Source organism: Doryrhamphus excisus, linkage group LG6, assembly GCF_037039965.1.
Source record: "Doryrhamphus excisus strain RoL-2023G ecotype Guam linkage group LG6, RoL_Dexc_Guam_v1.1, whole genome shotgun sequence".
Taxonomy (NCBI): Eukaryota; Metazoa; Chordata; class Actinopteri; order Syngnathiformes; family Syngnathidae; genus Doryrhamphus; species Doryrhamphus excisus.
In genome coordinates, this window is record NC_136362.1 from 6,765,486 (window position 1) to 6,782,809 (window position 17,324).

The following is a 17,324-nucleotide window of genomic DNA, read 5'->3' on the forward strand; positions in this document are numbered from 1 at the left end:
CACACACACACACGGATGAAATGGTTTATTTGTCTTTTCATTACAAATCAATAGTTCTCCCTGAGATGATGAGGAAGCGGCCATTAACCTTCTGATTGCTCTGCTCGAGGCCAGCTCGCTAACTCTCGCTAACTGCCACTTCCTGTCTCTGTCCCTCTTCGGAGCTCGTAAAAAGCAGTTTTTGCTCAAGAGTTTGGGGAAAACTAGCTTAGCATGTCTACATGTGAAGTGAAGATATTTGTTTGGGAGTGGTACCTCTGTACTTGGTCACAACGGAGGAGTTGAGACACTGTGGCTCCTGGAAAGCGACGGTCAGCGTGGAGCTACTGCTCACGCTCAGACGAACCATGGTCGGAGCGTCCGGAGGACCTGGACACCGCGTGGCGTTGTTCAGCTTGACTCCCTCACACACTGAAGGTTATAAAAAAAATAAAAAAAAATAGAAAAAGACTCACACGCGTGTTGGAAGCCGCTCCTCATGCGCTTGTAAAGCTTGCATCTCCATTCCCAGGCCCTCAGCTGCTTGTCCTTGTGACAGGCCTCCAGCGAGAGGCCGTCCCGCTGCGCCCGCGCCGCCAGGTCGGACGCCCGCTGCTCCGCCTCCGCCACCAGGGCGCTCAGGTGGGCCTCCCGGCTCTCGGCGCTGGCGACTACACACGTGAGACGTTAATGCACCAACCATGACAAGTTTCTTTGTGGCGTTGCCGCAATCACATGTCCGCCGACACACGTGCTGCTGTTCGAGACGTGTGTCGGAGGCGGAGGGAACATAGGTCAAAGGTCACCCTTTGGAGTGGCGCCCGTGTCGGTGTAAAAAGGACAGCGGGGAGGAAGCGAGGCGGCATTCAAGGCCGAGACATGACAGAAGCGACATGATGGACAGGTCTTTGTTATGAGTTATGAGAAACAACATAACAGCTTCTCTTGTGACGTGACTCCTCTTTTCTGCTGCTCTGATTCGAGTGCCAACATGGAATGACTGCAAATGGCCGCTGGCGATGTGACGGCACGTCCAGGAGCGTTATACTTCCTTTAGCGCGAGCAAACAACGTGAATTAAAGACAGAAGGGGAGCGATGGTGTAGCCCAGGGGTGGGCAAACTTTTTGACTCGTGGGCCGCATTGATATGACAAAATTTACGGGGGGGGGGGGGGGGGGGGGCAGACTATATATTTTACACGTAACAGTCCACCTGGTATTATTGTATCTATAAAATTGTCATGCAATTTATTATTTTATATTTATATTTAAATATTTTAAAAATAATCAAATATCATAATAATTACAATAAAATTAAAATAATAATTATTATTATGTAAAATATGCAAATATAACAACAATATTATATATAATTCATATAATAATTAGCATTAATATAATAATTATAATAATCACAATAGTTCTAATAATAATTATAATAATCTAATAATAATAATAATTATTATATATTATATATATATATATATATATATATATATATTATATTATATATATATAATATATATATATATTATTATTATGTGCTTGTGTCCCTTTTTTCAGGAGCACTTTGTAAACAACAGACCATGTCAAAAAACGAAATTGATAAAACCATGAAAAGGTTGGCTCAGGCCATGATGCCAGGTTGTATGTTGAGTTTAAATGAAATACTTTGGAAAGATTGGGCGGGCCGTATTCAAACACTTGGCGGGCCGGATGTGGCCCCCGGGCCGTAGTTTGCCCACCCCTGGTCTAAGTCGACCAATGACAGCCTTTTCGTACGTCACACTCAGCAGGACGTTTGGAATGGAACAAAATGCGTACATGAGAGCAGTGATGTGTTCAAGGGGCAAAATGTGTGCCGGCGAAAAAATGCGTACAAGTTGGCAGGTCTGTAACGACAAAGAAGTCAGCGACTTTTTTCCACATTAACTGCAGGGCATGTTGACGTGGTTATTTATTGACCTTATTTTTAGTTCGACGTTGAATGCCAACAGTCTTGCTTTTATCCCAGATTTCTAAAATAGCCTTTTATGGAAAGGGAGCAGCGTGCATGTGAAGGAGCTCAGGGAGCCACGCTAACGCACACATGCAACGCACACATGCAACGCACACACGTGCAGAGGGACGGGGGTCTGTGTTGTCTGTCAGGTCGGAGCTGACTGATTTACTTGGCACTTGAGGAATGACATAAACAGAGAGCAGCAGGGCCCCAGGAGGGAAAACAGCGGCAATGTTTGCTCTGTGTTTGTTTACAAGGATGGGATTGTACCGCCGCCCGGAGTCCGGCTCGCTGTTTTGGAGAGCGCCTGCCGCCGTGGCCCGGCGGCACAATAAATCACTTAGCTGTAATTGCCCCGGCGTTACATGCATCATTGGAAAAGTTCAACCATTAAACGACAAACCTCGTTAAGGCTTTTCAGCAGGAGTCACGCAGGAGACCTGCAGTAAAGTGGCCACTGTTTTAACCCCCCAGGACCCTACACGCGCTCTATACGCTTTCCATCACTGCAGACAACACTATATGGACTTCTTTTTAACCTCTTCTATGCCACTGGGGGAGCACAATTGTTCAACAAATTCTTTTTGGTGTAACATGGAGAGGCTTCTAATTATGGGGACAAAAATATTTTGAAGTTCATAAACAGGTTTTGTAGGTCTTATATGTCTTATATTCTCTTAATGTCTATATTGGGTAAGTTTGTAAACACTTTCCACATCTTATGTCTTATTTTGTCTTATGTCCATTATGTTGAAAATGGATTGAGAAGGTTGTAAACAGGTTTTCTATGTCTTATTTTCTCGTATTATGTCAATTTGGGCCAAAGAAATGTAAAGGTGACTATAGGGGTGTTGATGTCTAGAGGCCCCTAATAATGTTAAAAACTGTATTTAGATGGTTGAAAAAAACAGGTTTTCTGTCTTATATGTCTTATTTGTAAAGTGTAAAGGTGATGTTATTTAATGTCTAGATGTAAAAACTGCATTTAAAAGGTTGTAAACACTTTCCACGTCTTATGTCCTATTTTGTTTTATGTCCATTATGTTGAAAATGGATTGAGAAGGTTGTAAACAGGTTTTCTATGTCTTATTTTCTCGTATTATGTCAATTTGGGCCAAAGAAATGTAAAGGTGACTATAGGGGTGTTGATGTCTAGAGGCCCCTAATAATGTTAAAAACTGTATTTAGAAGGTTGAAAAAACAGGTTTTCTGTCTTATATGTCTTATTTGTAAAGTGTAAAGGTGATGTTATTTAATGTCTAGATGTAAAAACTGCATTTAGAAGCTTGTAAACACTTTCCACGTCTTATGTCCTATTTTGTTTTATGTCCATTATGTTGAAAATGGATTGAGAAGGTTGTAAACAGGTTTTCTATGTCTTATTTTCTCGTATTATGTCAATTTGGGCCAAAGAAATGTAAAGGTGACTATAGGGGTGTTGATGTCTAGAGGCCCCTAATAATGTTAAAAACTGTATTTAGAAGGTTGAAAAAACAGGTTTTCTGTCTTATATGTCTTATTTGTAAAGTGTAAAGGTGATGTTATTTAATGTCTAGATGTAAAAACTGCATTTAGAAGCTTGTAAACACTTTCAACGTCTTATGTCCTATTTTGTTTTATGTCCATTATGTTGAAAATGGATTGAGAAGGTTGTAAACAGGTTTTCTATGTCTTATTTTCTCGTATTATGTCAATTTGGGCCAAAGAAATGTAAAGGTGACTATAGGGGTGTTGATGTCTAGAGGCCCCTAATAATGTTAAAAACTGTATTTAGAAGGTTGTAAACACTTTCTACATTTGTGTCTTATTTTATTTTAGTATGCCTATTATGTTGATAGTGTATTAAGAAGGTTGTAAACAGTTTCTCTATGTTTTGTACAGTATGTCTTATTTTGTCTTGTGTGTAAAGGTAAGCGTGCACTCTTCGGTGCAATGAATGTAATTTGTGGAGCCAATGCGGCTCATATCCAAACGCTTCAAATGACTGGAATAGAAAGGGAAGATTGGGAGGAAGTACTCACAGTGCGGGCCCTCTTTGCCGCCGGCCTTGAGCAGCAGTTTGGCGATGGGCGTGTTGTTGGTCATGATGGCAATGTCCAGCGGCGTCAGACCCTGGCTGTTGGGGGTGTTGAGGTCCAGATCTTCGGCCGAGAACTGGCAGAGCAGAATCTGCACCGTGTCCAGGTCCTGCTGCTCCACGGCCTCGAAGAGGCAGTCGCTGCCCTGCATGGTCTGGACCAGACGTGAAGATGTCATGAAGTTTTGCTTTGTTGTTACACATTTACATCTAATTGGGCAAAAAAGCACCAAAAATATACTGGAGTGTTTTTTTCTTCTCAATTTTCAATGCAGGAACCTCCCCTCGCCCACTAGTGTCTGGTGTGTACGTGTCATCAGGCTGACCAAATGTTTCACAGGTCAGCACCAGAGGAGCGATGATAGCGCACATGGAGACAGACGGGGAGGCTGTGATGTGAAGATGAAGAGGTGATGAAGGGTGCTGCTTGCTGGTGAGACCAAATGCTCTTCAGTGACTCCAGTCAGTGTCTAAGCCAGGGGTGACCAAAGTGTGGACCCGGGAACCATTCGCGGCCGCTGTGTGTTCTTTTGTTATTGGGCTATGGTGTATTTTCTAAAAATATAAATTAACAAAAAAATCTGAAAAAATCACCACAGCAAAAATGGAAAAATGTGCAGTAATTGTAAGAGAAAAGGCTGCACTCCAGATGTTGGAATTTTACAAGAATAATGCCGTAATATTGACAAAAAAAAACATTTCAGTAGCATAAAGTTGAAATATTAGATAATTTTTTTAAAGTTGTAATATTATGAGAAACAAAATGAAGACTAAAGTTGTATTTTTTTAAAAATGGGTTGAAAAAAAAGTTATGTCATGAGAATAAAGTCAAAACATTCTGAGAGTGAAGGAATCACGTTATAATTACAAAAATGATTGAAATAGAACATTTAAATAAAATAGCAGAAATGGAAAAAAAGGCTGAGTGAAGCCAAAATATAAAAAGGAACAAAGTTGCATTGTAACAACAAAAAAAGTTATGACAATAAACTGCTAACATTATCAGGATTTAATGTTCAGTTTAAATAGCCGAGAAAAACAAAGAGCAGCAAAAATGGAAACAGCTGAAATTTTAAGTGAAAATATTCGTATTCTAATGAGAAACGTTGCAATTTTAAGAGAATAAACTTACAATATTAAGAAGAAAAAAGTGTAATTTAAGTAACGTAAAGTTCAAATAACAAAAAATACATTATTTGTTAAAAGTTGTAACATTAAGAGAAACAACCCAAACTTTTCTGGAGAGCTATAATATAATGGGAATAAAGTCCAAATATGACAAGAATAAAGTCACAATATTATGGCAAGAAATGTACAAAGACTATTTAAGAAGTCGGGGGGAGTGATGATAATAGTATACTTTTTCACCTGCATGCAGTTTTTAAAAACAAATTGATATCACTATAATCGAAGCACATCCATGCTTTCGTTTTTCACTATGCGGCCCCCCCAAACACTCAATCCCTTTTTGAGTGACCACGAGTGGGACTTTATGATCCAACCCCGAGAATGAAAAACAGCTCCAGGCAGCAGAATGCGGATTTAATCAAAGCTGCCACCAATGAGGGAGCAGAGAGTTCAGACAGAGGAGACATCGAATTAGCGAGGCACCAAACAAGATTTTTATTGATCCCTCGGAGGCAAGCTCACGCATCCTGAGCGGATTCCCCATCATCATCTACATTTACCTCTGAGATTATTCAGTGGCTGGAGAAACAATTTACGCTGCTGGTCATCATCACCGGGTCCATATTTCACGTTGGATGGTCATTCTTGGATGACACTTTAAATCTGAGTGTTATTTGCGGGGTCGGATGACAAAAAAGCAGGAAGATGAAAGAAGAGTGGCAGGTGAGTGGCGAGGTAAAACTCAGCTTTATGGTTTGTTTCATAAGAAATGTGCGACATCACATTTTTAAGCATTTCTATTCGCGATATGCTATTAGCGGTATGCATGCGCCTTAACACATGCAATATCATCACTAATGTCTTGTGCTCCATGTAAGCAAGTGCTGATTTTAAAGATAATGTACAGTAATTCCTCCTTTATCGGGGTTAATTGGTTCCAGACCCGACCATGGTAAGTGAATTTCCGCAAAGTAGGATTTCTGTTTCATAAATGGAATATTTTCATAGTTAGGACACAGAAAACCTGTTTACAACCTACTAAATATAGACATACATAATAGGAGAAAATAAGACATAGTGCATAGAAAATCTGTTTAGAGCCTTATAAATACGTTCTTTGACATTATTACAGCCTTTTGGACATAAAATAACACCCCTATATACTACTATACTACTATTACATACTACTTACTACTACTACTCCTATACTCCTACCCAATATAGGCGGCATTATATGAGAAAATAAGACATATTGAACCCATTTAACACCTTCTAAATATGCCTTGAACATTTTAGAGCCCTCCAGACATGAAATAACACCCCTATATGCACCTTTACACTCACATTACCCAATGTAGTTACATAATAAAAGAAAATAGGACACTTAAGACATAAATGCTTTACGACATAGTTCAAGTTCTCGATTTCATCTCCAAATGTTTCTTCCTCCTCAAAAACAATTGAGAGATCATGCTATAGAGTTGCTATAATCACTGTAAACATCCTCCATCATGAAAAAAAACCCAGATGACGTCACTTCAGGAAATGAGGCTGAAATGTGAGAGCTAGCTTGTATAAATGTAATACTTGCAAATTTACCGTTTTCTTTGAAAAATCTAACAATGTAGAACATAATTACATGTTTAAGAACCCTTACGTAGTGTATTATTTACACAACAATATGTATGCTAACTGGAAAAACATGCTAACCGAGGTTGTGCCGTATTAACCGTATTAAATAGTGGAGTACCGCCACAAACAAATGAATGTGTGGGAAAGACTGGGACTACACGATTGGTGGTCACGCCAAACTCACCGAGGCCTTGCGGAGGCGATCGGTCTTTCCAAAGAAGTAAGCGTCTTCGAAGGACGACGTGCTTCCTCGCAGCTTCTCCGACAGGTTCCGATAGAGGCGCTTGGCGGCATTGGGGGAGGCCGGTCCGCCGGGGCACTTCCTGGCTTGGGACAGCTGCAGGTTCTGCATCTGTTGGGTCATTACAGCCGGGAGGCGTCTGCCGAGGGAAGGGGATGGGGGGGACATGCCACGTTAGGAAGGTCCGGTCAGACTGAGGAAGGCGACGCGACTAGAACACCTCCGGTTGACGGATGTCGATTCCTACATTCAATCCCGACTCGAGCGATCTTTAGCTGTCCACCCCAGACTCTTTTTACTCTGGCAACATGCAACGGCCATGACGGCTGATTTCCTTCTCATGGAGCCCCCCTTCTCATGCTGCTCGTTATAGGGCTCTTCATGAGAACACACCTGCGGGGTCTCGGCATTAGCAGGCGACGGATGAAAATTGGCGCTCAGCTGATTGTTCTGCACTCGGCCCAGCAGGACTTCACCCTGTCGACAAACTCAAGTTGATTGGCTCAAACGCTCTGCTCGTCACGTTAATGACTCGTCATTAGAGTCAGCGTTTAACGTCTCTTCATCGAGGCGGTGATTGAATTGGCGGCATGGTAATGATGATTAATCATTCTTGCAATGTCAGCCTGATTAGAGTCATTTCATTTGCAGCCAAGTCATTCCCGGGCTTCACTTCAAAAACGCCAGCATTACGCCTAATGCCGTTTGAACAACATCGTCCATGGAAATGAGGGTCCAACGACTACGGCGGCGTGTTTATGCCCGGCTGGCGAGAATGTGTTCGCCCAAAAGCACAAGGCCGGCAGGTCAGGTCAGACACGGCGACCTTCTACCCCAAAGACTCCGGCAAACTGGTTTGCCAGCTTCCATGTCCAGTTGCTGCCTGTAACCATGGCAACAACTGTGATGCTCGCGGCACCGCTGGAGCAGCGAGTGTTTGTTGGAACTAACAAATAAAAATGTGGAAATGAAGGGACAGATTCATACCGGTAACAAAACCACTACACTGTGGAACCTTGGTTAGCGTCATCAATCTGTACCCAAAGGTCAACCTCTAACCAAATCAATATTTCCCATAAGAAAAAAATGTCAATGCGATTAGTCCATTCCAGAGAGCCAAAAATGCTAACACAAACATGTTTTTATGATTTTACAATTTCAGACGTCCCTCGTTCAGTGCAGTTAATTGGTTCCAGACCTGACTGCGATAAGTCAATTTCCGCATAGTAGGATTCAATATTAATAAACAGAATATTTCTGAAGTTAGAGCATAAAAAGCCTGTTTATGACATTATTAGAGCCCCTTGGACATGAAATAACACTTTTAAGAAAATGCATGTCAAGTTGTTTTATTAAAATAAATATCTACCTGTTTATTTTTATTTTAAAGCTTCATGCAAGATGCACATAAAAAAATCTTATGTGGAAAAAACGTGATACAGTGTTCCCTTGTTTATCACAGGGGATTGGTTCCCCAAAATAGCTCGCAATAAGTGAAATCAACCAAGTAGCCAACTTTATTTCTTTATTTTGACAATTATGTTTTAAGGCTGTAGAACCCATAATCATAAACTTTAAACCCTTTCCTCGGACAGGCATTAACATTTTCTCACGTTTGTTTGAATTTTTATGACCGACCTACGAGTTTAGACACAAAATTATGAAGGAAATTGTGTATTTCACTCCACTGACTGTGCCTCATCATTGTCTTGCCACTGTTCCACTGTACTGTAGTGTTTTTGTATCCATGTTAAAACTTTAGTCCTGTCGTATTTTCCCATATACTGTACGTCTACCTATTTTACTCCTCCTTCCTACCTCTTTCCGCAGTGCCCCCCCCCACTGTTTCACAAGGCAGAGATGATCCAACCACAATATTGCAAGTGACGACAGTAATTCATTTTGGAAAACAGGGATAAAATGAGGGAGCAAGGAGCAAAGTGGCGAGTAACGAGGGATTTACACCATATGGACTCCGTATTTGCACTACTTGGCATTCCTTCTCTGTTCCCACCGCACAAAGCAAAGTCCAAAAAGGCGTGCGTTCATGAGTTTGCTCCAACATCAAACCAATCTAACGTCCCAAATGGACACAACAAGATATCTACAATATCTTGGAGAAAGCCTTCCCAGGAGCCGTGTCTCCACATCCATGACTTTTGCACGTAGGATGGATTGAGCAGACTTGGTTGTGATGTTGGTGTCCTCACCTGTCCAGGCTGAGTGAGGATCTGGGTGGTCCTGTGTGAAACAGGGGCTTCAGTTCTTTAAGCAGCGCATCTCCGGCACCACGCTGGTTCCACCTCTGAGCCAAGCGTGCGATCTTGCTGTCTGACCTGAAGACACATACCAGGAAGCGAGGATAAGGACCACAGCATCATCAAGTCATCATGAGCGAGAAAAGCACCATCATCCAAGCATGCGGCATTCAGTTCTCCTTCCACGGAATAAATTTGTTTTGCCACGAGCGAGTGAAAGACGCAGCGGCGGCTTGACTCTCCGCTGGGATGCGGCAACAAAAATTCTTCAATGTCACATTCCTGATGGGAAAACTACTCTTCTCAGTGAGAACACAAGTTGCCTCAAAGGCTCCGACTGCAGCAGGGATGTGGAAGTGAAAAGTCAGCAGCACTGATACTGACCAGAAAAGACGGCAGGGGCAATCAGCGGATGATCTAAACTGGCATCTGAGGCTCCTGAGCGAGGTCCTTCAACCTCTCTGACTGATGGAGCATCTCCATTCGCCACTGTGTGAGTCTATCGCTTCCCCGCTGGCGCGCGCTGGCTGGCTGGCTGCGCTGGACACCTGTTCACCAGGCGAGCGCATGGCGACACATCCGCGAGCGAGAAAGCGCATGAGAGCCAGAGGGGAGGGAGGAAGGGAGGGAGGGAGGCGGGAAGTGAAGAGATAGAGATGTTTGAAGGGAACAACAGGCGATGCTTGATGACAGCCTTTCATATCTCTCTCTCTCTCTCTCTCTCTCTCTCTCTCTCTCGCACACACACAGTGTAAAAACCTGCATAGGGGAGGGGCAGCAGCCTCGGGCTGAAAAGCAGAGAAGAATCAATGTGTCAACGTGGGGGGGTGACAGTGAGGCGTTAAAAGATGTTGGTGATGTTGGAGCGGAAAGGCTGAGGCAGAAGTAACGACAAAGAGTGCAATTTTAAAACGTCCAGGCCACCGTGCTAACAATACAAAAGCACCTGCAGACACTCAATTAGGAACAGTAATACGGTTATACAAGCAAGGCGACACCAAGAGACGACTTCTCACATTTCCTGCCAATAGATCATGTGACACGGCTACCTGACATGAGGACATGTGACTCGTGTTTAAGCATCTTAAACCCCCCCTTTGTCCTTCTTATCTGTTGGAGCAGCTGCTTGAGGATGCAAGTGCAAGAGCGGCCACGTTCACAGTGGAGCGTCGCATGGTCATGATTCAGCGTTAAATTATGTTGGGGGTTTTTTTGTAAATTGTTTTTGCAGCAGAATGTGTTTATTTTGGTAGTTGATGCTTTTGTGCCCCCCCCCCCCCAAGAAAACTAGGCCTGGGCGATAAACCTAAAATTTACAGTTATAGAAATTTACTTCTATAACCGATGTCGTGGGCAGCACGGCGGTCGAGTGGTTAGCGCGCAGACCTCACAGCTAGGAGACCGGGGTTCAATTCCACCCTCGGCCATCTCTGTGTGGAGTTTGCATGTTCTCCCCATGCATGCGTGGGTTTTCTCCGGGTACTCCGGTTTCCTCCCACATTCCAAAAACATGCTAGGTTAATTAGCGACTCTAGGTATGAATGTGAGTGTGAATGGTTGTTTGTCTATATGTGCCCTGTGTACACCCAGTCCAGGGTGTACCCCGCCTCTCGCCTGAAGACAGCTGGGATAGGCTCCAGCACCCCCCGCGACCCTCGTGAGGAAAAAGCGGTAGAAAATGAATGAATGAACCAACTGGTGCAACGTCTACTCCGGAAAATACGGTAATCGGTAGCTGATCTGTCGGATCCTCCCCAATTCCGACATATGACATTGGAGGGGAGGAGTCAAGGAGGGTTTTGGAGGCAGAGGAACATGTTATGTGTCAAAAACAGACAATTTAATGGGCATCTGAATGCCTTGCATTTTCTTTTGAAGCAGTAAAACGTATGTTGGTTGCACTTATTATTACTTTATTATTATGTGGAATGTGCACATAGACAAAAAATGTACATTTTACCCAAACCTGACACCAGCAAAACGCAGGAAAGACACACTGTCCACACGATTTGCCATAATAAAGAAGGTCTGCGGCCCTCTGTGCATTTCTTGTATGTATCGGCTGTATGAGACCTAAGCTTGAGCTAGCTGCATTTACAGCTTTGTTATTGCCAGTAAACAGTTGTTTCATTGGCGAGGATAATTAACAGGTTAATGTTAATTCAAGTGGACACCCACCCTCTTTAATCATCTTATTCATCTATTTCAAACGAGCTTCAGGCCAGATTACGTTTGGCGAGAGACAGGCTGAATCGTGCTGAGGCTCTTCCACCTACCTCGTCTTTACACTCCATTATCTGTAGCACCTAGCAGCATTAACAGCGTCATAAGCAGCAATACACAGACGCGAAGACGCAACAGGACAATGTGACTCTAAGTGCAATAATGATGCACAAACATCTCCATTAGGCGCTGTTTACTGCACGTCACAGTGGGAGATGAATGTGCACTTTGATGGCGTGCCATGTCACAAAGTCGAGACTCTGCTGGCAGGTAAATGAGGCGTTTCACGCCCAAACGTGGCTTTGCTTGTGTGTGTGTGTGTGTGTGAGAGGGGAGGACAAAAAGGAAATGTCCCTCAGCGTCTCGGCTGCGAGACCATGTGCCGCAGCAGAAAGTCCCGGAAGGAAGCAAACAATGTAAACCGTGAACATGGGTTCCTGCCCTCCTCTGCTGAGGAGCAAGCGACTGGAGCTCATTGGCTCCACTGTTTCCATGACTCCCATTGAGAGCAACAGGTGAAGAGGATGAGGGGGATGGTCGGTGCGCTTGAAGGGGACGGGGCCGTTTAAAAGCGTCTCATTTGAATATTTGCACTGCTGTTACTCGTCGCGCTCGTACCTGGCAGCATCATTTCATCCCCACCTCCACCTGCCACCAGGTCCAGTCATGTGACCAGTGGGGTACCGAGAGAGACGGCGAAGGCCGGTGCCTTCTATAGTGCGAGCTGCCTTCGTCCTCCTCTGCCTCACTTTCTGTAACTGTGGGCAACCCACGCAGCCCAGCCCCTCACATGCCCGGCCTCGAACCCGCGGCCACAGTCACATTTTCCCCACTAATACTGTATGTATGCTTCTTTAATGTCTAATGTTTTATACTTGTTTTTTTTTATCTCTGACTGTATTTTAATGTAATTATTGTTGTTTTTATCTCACTGTAAAGTGTCTGAGCATTCTGGAAAGCGCTGTACAAGTAAAATGTATTATTATTATTATTATTATTATGTCCACATAAAATGACATTGGCCAATCAGAAGACGAAAGACCTGCCATAGTTGACTGATTATCCATATAGTGTTATTAAATGTCAGTGGTGGGCAGTCGGGGCCAGCAGAGTCTGTTCTGCAGGCCATTATCGCTATCCGAAGCACTGCCTTCATTGACAGATACAATTCCAGTATTTGTTCCATTAAATTGTACTGCCTCCAGTACATGTATGGGTATGTATGGCTGTGCCTAAGACTCAACGTTACCGGTGCGCTTAAATGCATCATCACATGAACAGAATTGGTCCTGGTCCGACACGGAGACAGACGATGGTTTCAGTAATTGGGATATGATAGTGGTGGTATGAAGAGGTGGACCGGGCCGCTTAAGACCCCATAAAGGTCAAGCTACCAAACGCACCTGCCTCAGTTAAAGTACAACGAGATGTGTATTATCTTTCAAATCAGCGGCCAATGAAACATTGCTCATGGAAACCGTGTATGGCCTACAGACCAATAATTGCCCCTGCAGCGCACGCCCATATAAGGAAGCCCAGCGTTCTTTACGTTCTTTATATCCGAGCGTTCAGAGCCATCCCAAACTTCTTTGAGGGCTCACTTCTAAAAATGCAAACCTGATTATCTGGAACTTTGGCATGGCTCAAGACCAGAATCCAACATTCGAACTACATTCATAGGTCGGAAAAGGGGAAAAGCATCCTAGATGTAAAGACCTGAGATAAAGTCACACATACAAGATGTTAATAGCGACAATGGAAACCACCGCCCCCCCAGGAAGAAAGCCTAACAAGAGGTTGTTGGGTCTCTCCAGTTATTAGCATCTTTGTGCTTATTTCTGACAGCAAGTCAACAAGTCACGATTCGGCAGTAAAGCAGGGGAGTCGACATGACTCTAATGGGCAGTGCAGTGGTTGTGGTGTGTGTGTGTGTGTGTGTGTGTGCGTGTGTGTGTGTGTGTGGGGAGGGGGGGTCTCAGAGCAGCACTTCGGGGATCGTGCAACAGCGAGAAAATGACTCACATCAATCAAAGGCCGTTGCGTTAGCGCCTCCCCGGGTGTCGCACGGCGCAGACGGCGAGCAAATGTCACGACTCGATTCCAACGCGTGCTGGAGTGTTAACGTCTCGAGCCCGCCGCCGAGTAACTGACCTCAACTCATGCAAGCGTGACCCCGTTCTGACTCGGGTTGGACATTGTATGCGTACTGGTGCTTAAATGTTGCCCCAGCCCTAATTCAAAGCTGATGGAGTAATTCACAACACAAGGTGTCCACTGACTGCAGCACCACGCCGGCTTAGGTACTTTATCCTCGTTGCCTCTGGGTTTGTGTCCTAAAAGTCAGACCCAGTCGAGTAGACTCCAACTACCATGCATTAAAGCATTAAAGACTTCACCAAAGCCGCTGTTTACTCTCTTTGACAAAACCTACAGTGCGTTGTTCCATCGCCATGGCAACAAGTAGCCAGAAGCGATTAGACTTAATAGCTGCCTAGGGCCCCTCAATGTGTGTGTGTGTGTGTGTGTGTTGTAAAGATCGAGTGTAGCTGCAGATGAGTGCAATTGTCAAGCAGCATTTAAAAAAAAAAAAAAAGGAGCTGTGACATGAAATCGCATCCTTGTCGCCGTCACATCAGCCGAAGAACCGCAGAGTGGCGCGGCAAAAACTCATTTCAAACACTGTCGCTGGCATAGACACTCTGGTGAGCTCAATCCAAAAGTGCCGGGGTCGGGAACCCTTATGGCTAAGAGAGCCATGAAAGACACATATTTTAAAAAATCTATTTCTGTGAGAGCCGTATAATATTTCTTAACCCAAAATAAAATGATTGCATGGTTTTGCACCATACTCCTATTTCTTTCTTTTCACCATGTTCTTCATGCACAGTTAGCTAGCTGGAGGTTTCACACGTGAATGCTAACCACAGTGAGAGCCATTACCCACAAATGGCCAAAACATGGACCAATGGTGGAACCTTACCAGGAGTGGCCGGCCAACCAAGATGGCACCAAGAGCACAGCGAGGACTCATCCAAGAGGTTTATTCTCCAAATCCCAGATTATTATTATTTTTCTGAATGTGGCCCTAGAAACCTTTTCAGGTCAAAACAGTATACACAACTACTACGTTTCAGTCTTTCACGTTTTTTTTTTTCTAAAACGGCTTCCAAAGTGTCAAAATCTTCAAATCAAATCTTCCATTGTTTGGTGTGTCAGGTGGTTCTGTATACAGTGCCCCACGTAGAGGTGCCTTGTGTGTTAGATCACTTTCACCCAGTGAGCCGTTCTGTTGCCGTTACCCCAAAAAAGCCAGGAATGTGTGGACAGAACCACAGTAACAGTTGCACAGTTAATTCCACGTTACCTGGTTTCCTTGTAATTTAGCTTGGGGGGGGCAGGCTATGCGGACGAGTTCATACAAATGAATACCCGCGAGTCCCGGTTTTGAACAACTTGGTCAATACACCACCATATTGACCATCAGTGAAGCTGAACCCATGCAAGTCAACCACTTATCCAGAACATCGATTGCATGTAAAAGAGGTCATCTGCAGGCCACGACAGAAGGTGAAGAAGTGAAGTCAGGAAGACGAGACTTACTTCTTTCTGGAGTCGTATCTGCTCGGGGTTCCCAGACTCTGCAGAAGAGAAAAGGATGAAGATTGGAATCATCAGCACATGTAAACGCACTGCCCCAGAGGAGCCTCGTATCGTGTATGGAATGGCAAGGTTAGGGCATTGCCCTAACTGCCCCACGTTTTCATTTGTTTTTCGTACAATATTGCGTAACAAACCCTTTGGCACATTGAATGTTGAATCAGATACTCATATCAGTCCTGAAAAACAGTATCGGGTAATACCAGCCTGCATCTAAAATCTTCAATATTGGCGGTCCATTCCCGACGCCGCTCGTGGTGGAATTGTCGTTTCCTGTGCTGTGTTTGGCTGGCGACCAGTCCAGGGTGTTCCCTGCTTCTTGGCAGAAGCTGGGATAAGCCCCAGCATCCCCGCGATCTTAGTGAGGATAAGCGGCATAGAAAATGCGGGGAAGTTGAACTTGACCCATCACAGAATGACAGAAAACAGCATGAGGATTTTCACTAAACCACGGCTCTCTCAAACATCCAACGCTGTCCCAAACATTTGCCAAGCATGAGAAACTAATGCCGCGTTTCAATGCTTCATTTAGCACCTCAAGCCTCGCTGGGTGATGCCTAGCTAGCACTCCATTGTGGATTTTAGGAGTCTTAGACATGTGTTTTGGAGGTGAGAATGTAAATCACAGAGCTTAGCATCTCTGAATGCGCCAGCAGGGTTGTGGCGTCGGAAAGAAAAATCATTTGAGAGACATCTGCTCCGCCTCCTCAGTTCTGTTGGCTTGACTCAGGTCAATTTGACTCGGCAGCTGCTGAACGGCGGCGATGAGTGCGCCGGTGGGAAGTTGCAGTGACCCTCCCGCCGCCGCCAAGATGAGATGATCGCTCGGCCAGCAGGAGGAACTTTGACGGCTGACTGGTGCCAGCGAGCGGCACATAACGCACGCGCACGCGCGCGCACGGCGAGGCGGGGAGAAGTGGGAGATGTTTTCAGCTGACGAGATTCCCATCCAGCAGCTCATCTCGTCCGCAGACGGTCCCATTTCTTCTTGTCTTGTGTTGACGTGACCCGGGAAGAACAGCAAGCCAGTCAAAGGAGACGCCATGTTGTCACTGTGACAACAACACCGCGTCTCTATTCCGGGCCGTGTTAGTCAGCCATTTATTCAGCTCAGTTCCATCTGGCTCTTCTCTTTTTAGAAAACGAGCGTCACTTTGTCAACGCTCAATCACGCTTGCGCATCACGCCAACCATCGTGGGCCAAGCGGGGACATTTGCGTCATGGAATGATGGTGAACTGATGTGAATGAGAGGATGGAAGAGCCGGCATGGCGCTAATGGGAGCTCATGTAGCCGTGCTCTCCCCATCACAGCTGCCATCCTCCTCTCGCCGCAGACGGCCAGGACCGACAGACACGCCCACCATCTCCACCCCGGGCTTTTCACATCACCTTGCTAATTTGAACAAGGCTTTATTCTGATATTTGTCAGAGGCTGGACTGTGGCGAGCTTGTTGGCCTCACCCTGGGTTAATTAGCGCAGCAATGCTGGCATTCATGGCCTGGCGAGGAGGCTGCAGACGGGGGAGGAAGCGGGCGGCGGGGGCGGGTGGAGCAGTCACCCCTCCTGGCAGCGCCGGCCCCCGATGGCGGCCTGGCAGGCAGGGTCAATGACAAGCTGAGTGATGTGGACGTGGACTGGATGAGCATGTGCCTAACTTTAGCTTGGTTCCGCCCGTACTGTAAAATCCATGTTCTGGTGGTCCTCGGGTTATCAACCAGTTCCGTTTCGGAAGTTCCAAGTCGGAGTTTACAGAATCATTTTGCAGTTTCCACTTCAAATTTTGCAGCTTTACACTCATGGTTTGTTTTTAAAATATATTAACATATCATGCTGTTTAGTGGTTGAATATGGCCTGTTATTCAAAAAACAAACAATTTTTTTTTTAAAAATCCAAAGTATCCCTTTAAGGCTTTCATAAGACGCATTAAAAACATGATTATCGTATTTTGGAGTGCATCTTGTATACTCCTGATCGTAGTAGTCATGATATTTGATTAGGACACATCAATGGGTACACTTGGTCAAATCCCAATTTGTTGGAGTCTGTCAGTTTCCTCCGTATGGAGAAACAGAAAGTTATCGGTATCAGTATCTGTTTGGAAAAAACGCTACTGTGCATCGTTA

General features: G+C 44.7%; 1 protein-coding gene across 1 annotated transcript in view; it reads right to left on the reverse strand.

The window, feature by feature from the left end:
• Positions 1 to 17,324, reverse strand: part of ankfn1a (ankyrin repeat and fibronectin type III domain containing 1a) — a 39,500-nt gene that overhangs the window by 10,594 nt on the left and 11,582 nt on the right. The window contains exons 6-11 of the mRNA XM_058069293.2: positions 15,141 to 15,178; positions 9,270 to 9,395; positions 7,003 to 7,198; positions 4,003 to 4,213; positions 456 to 650; positions 256 to 369 (exon numbers count right to left, since the gene is read on the reverse strand). Of these exons, the coding sequence (XP_057925276.2) occupies positions 256 to 369; positions 456 to 650; positions 4,003 to 4,213; positions 7,003 to 7,198; positions 9,270 to 9,395; positions 15,141 to 15,178 (880 nt within the window). The remainder of the gene's footprint in view (positions 1 to 255; positions 370 to 455; positions 651 to 4,002; positions 4,214 to 7,002; positions 7,199 to 9,269; positions 9,396 to 15,140; positions 15,179 to 17,324) is intronic.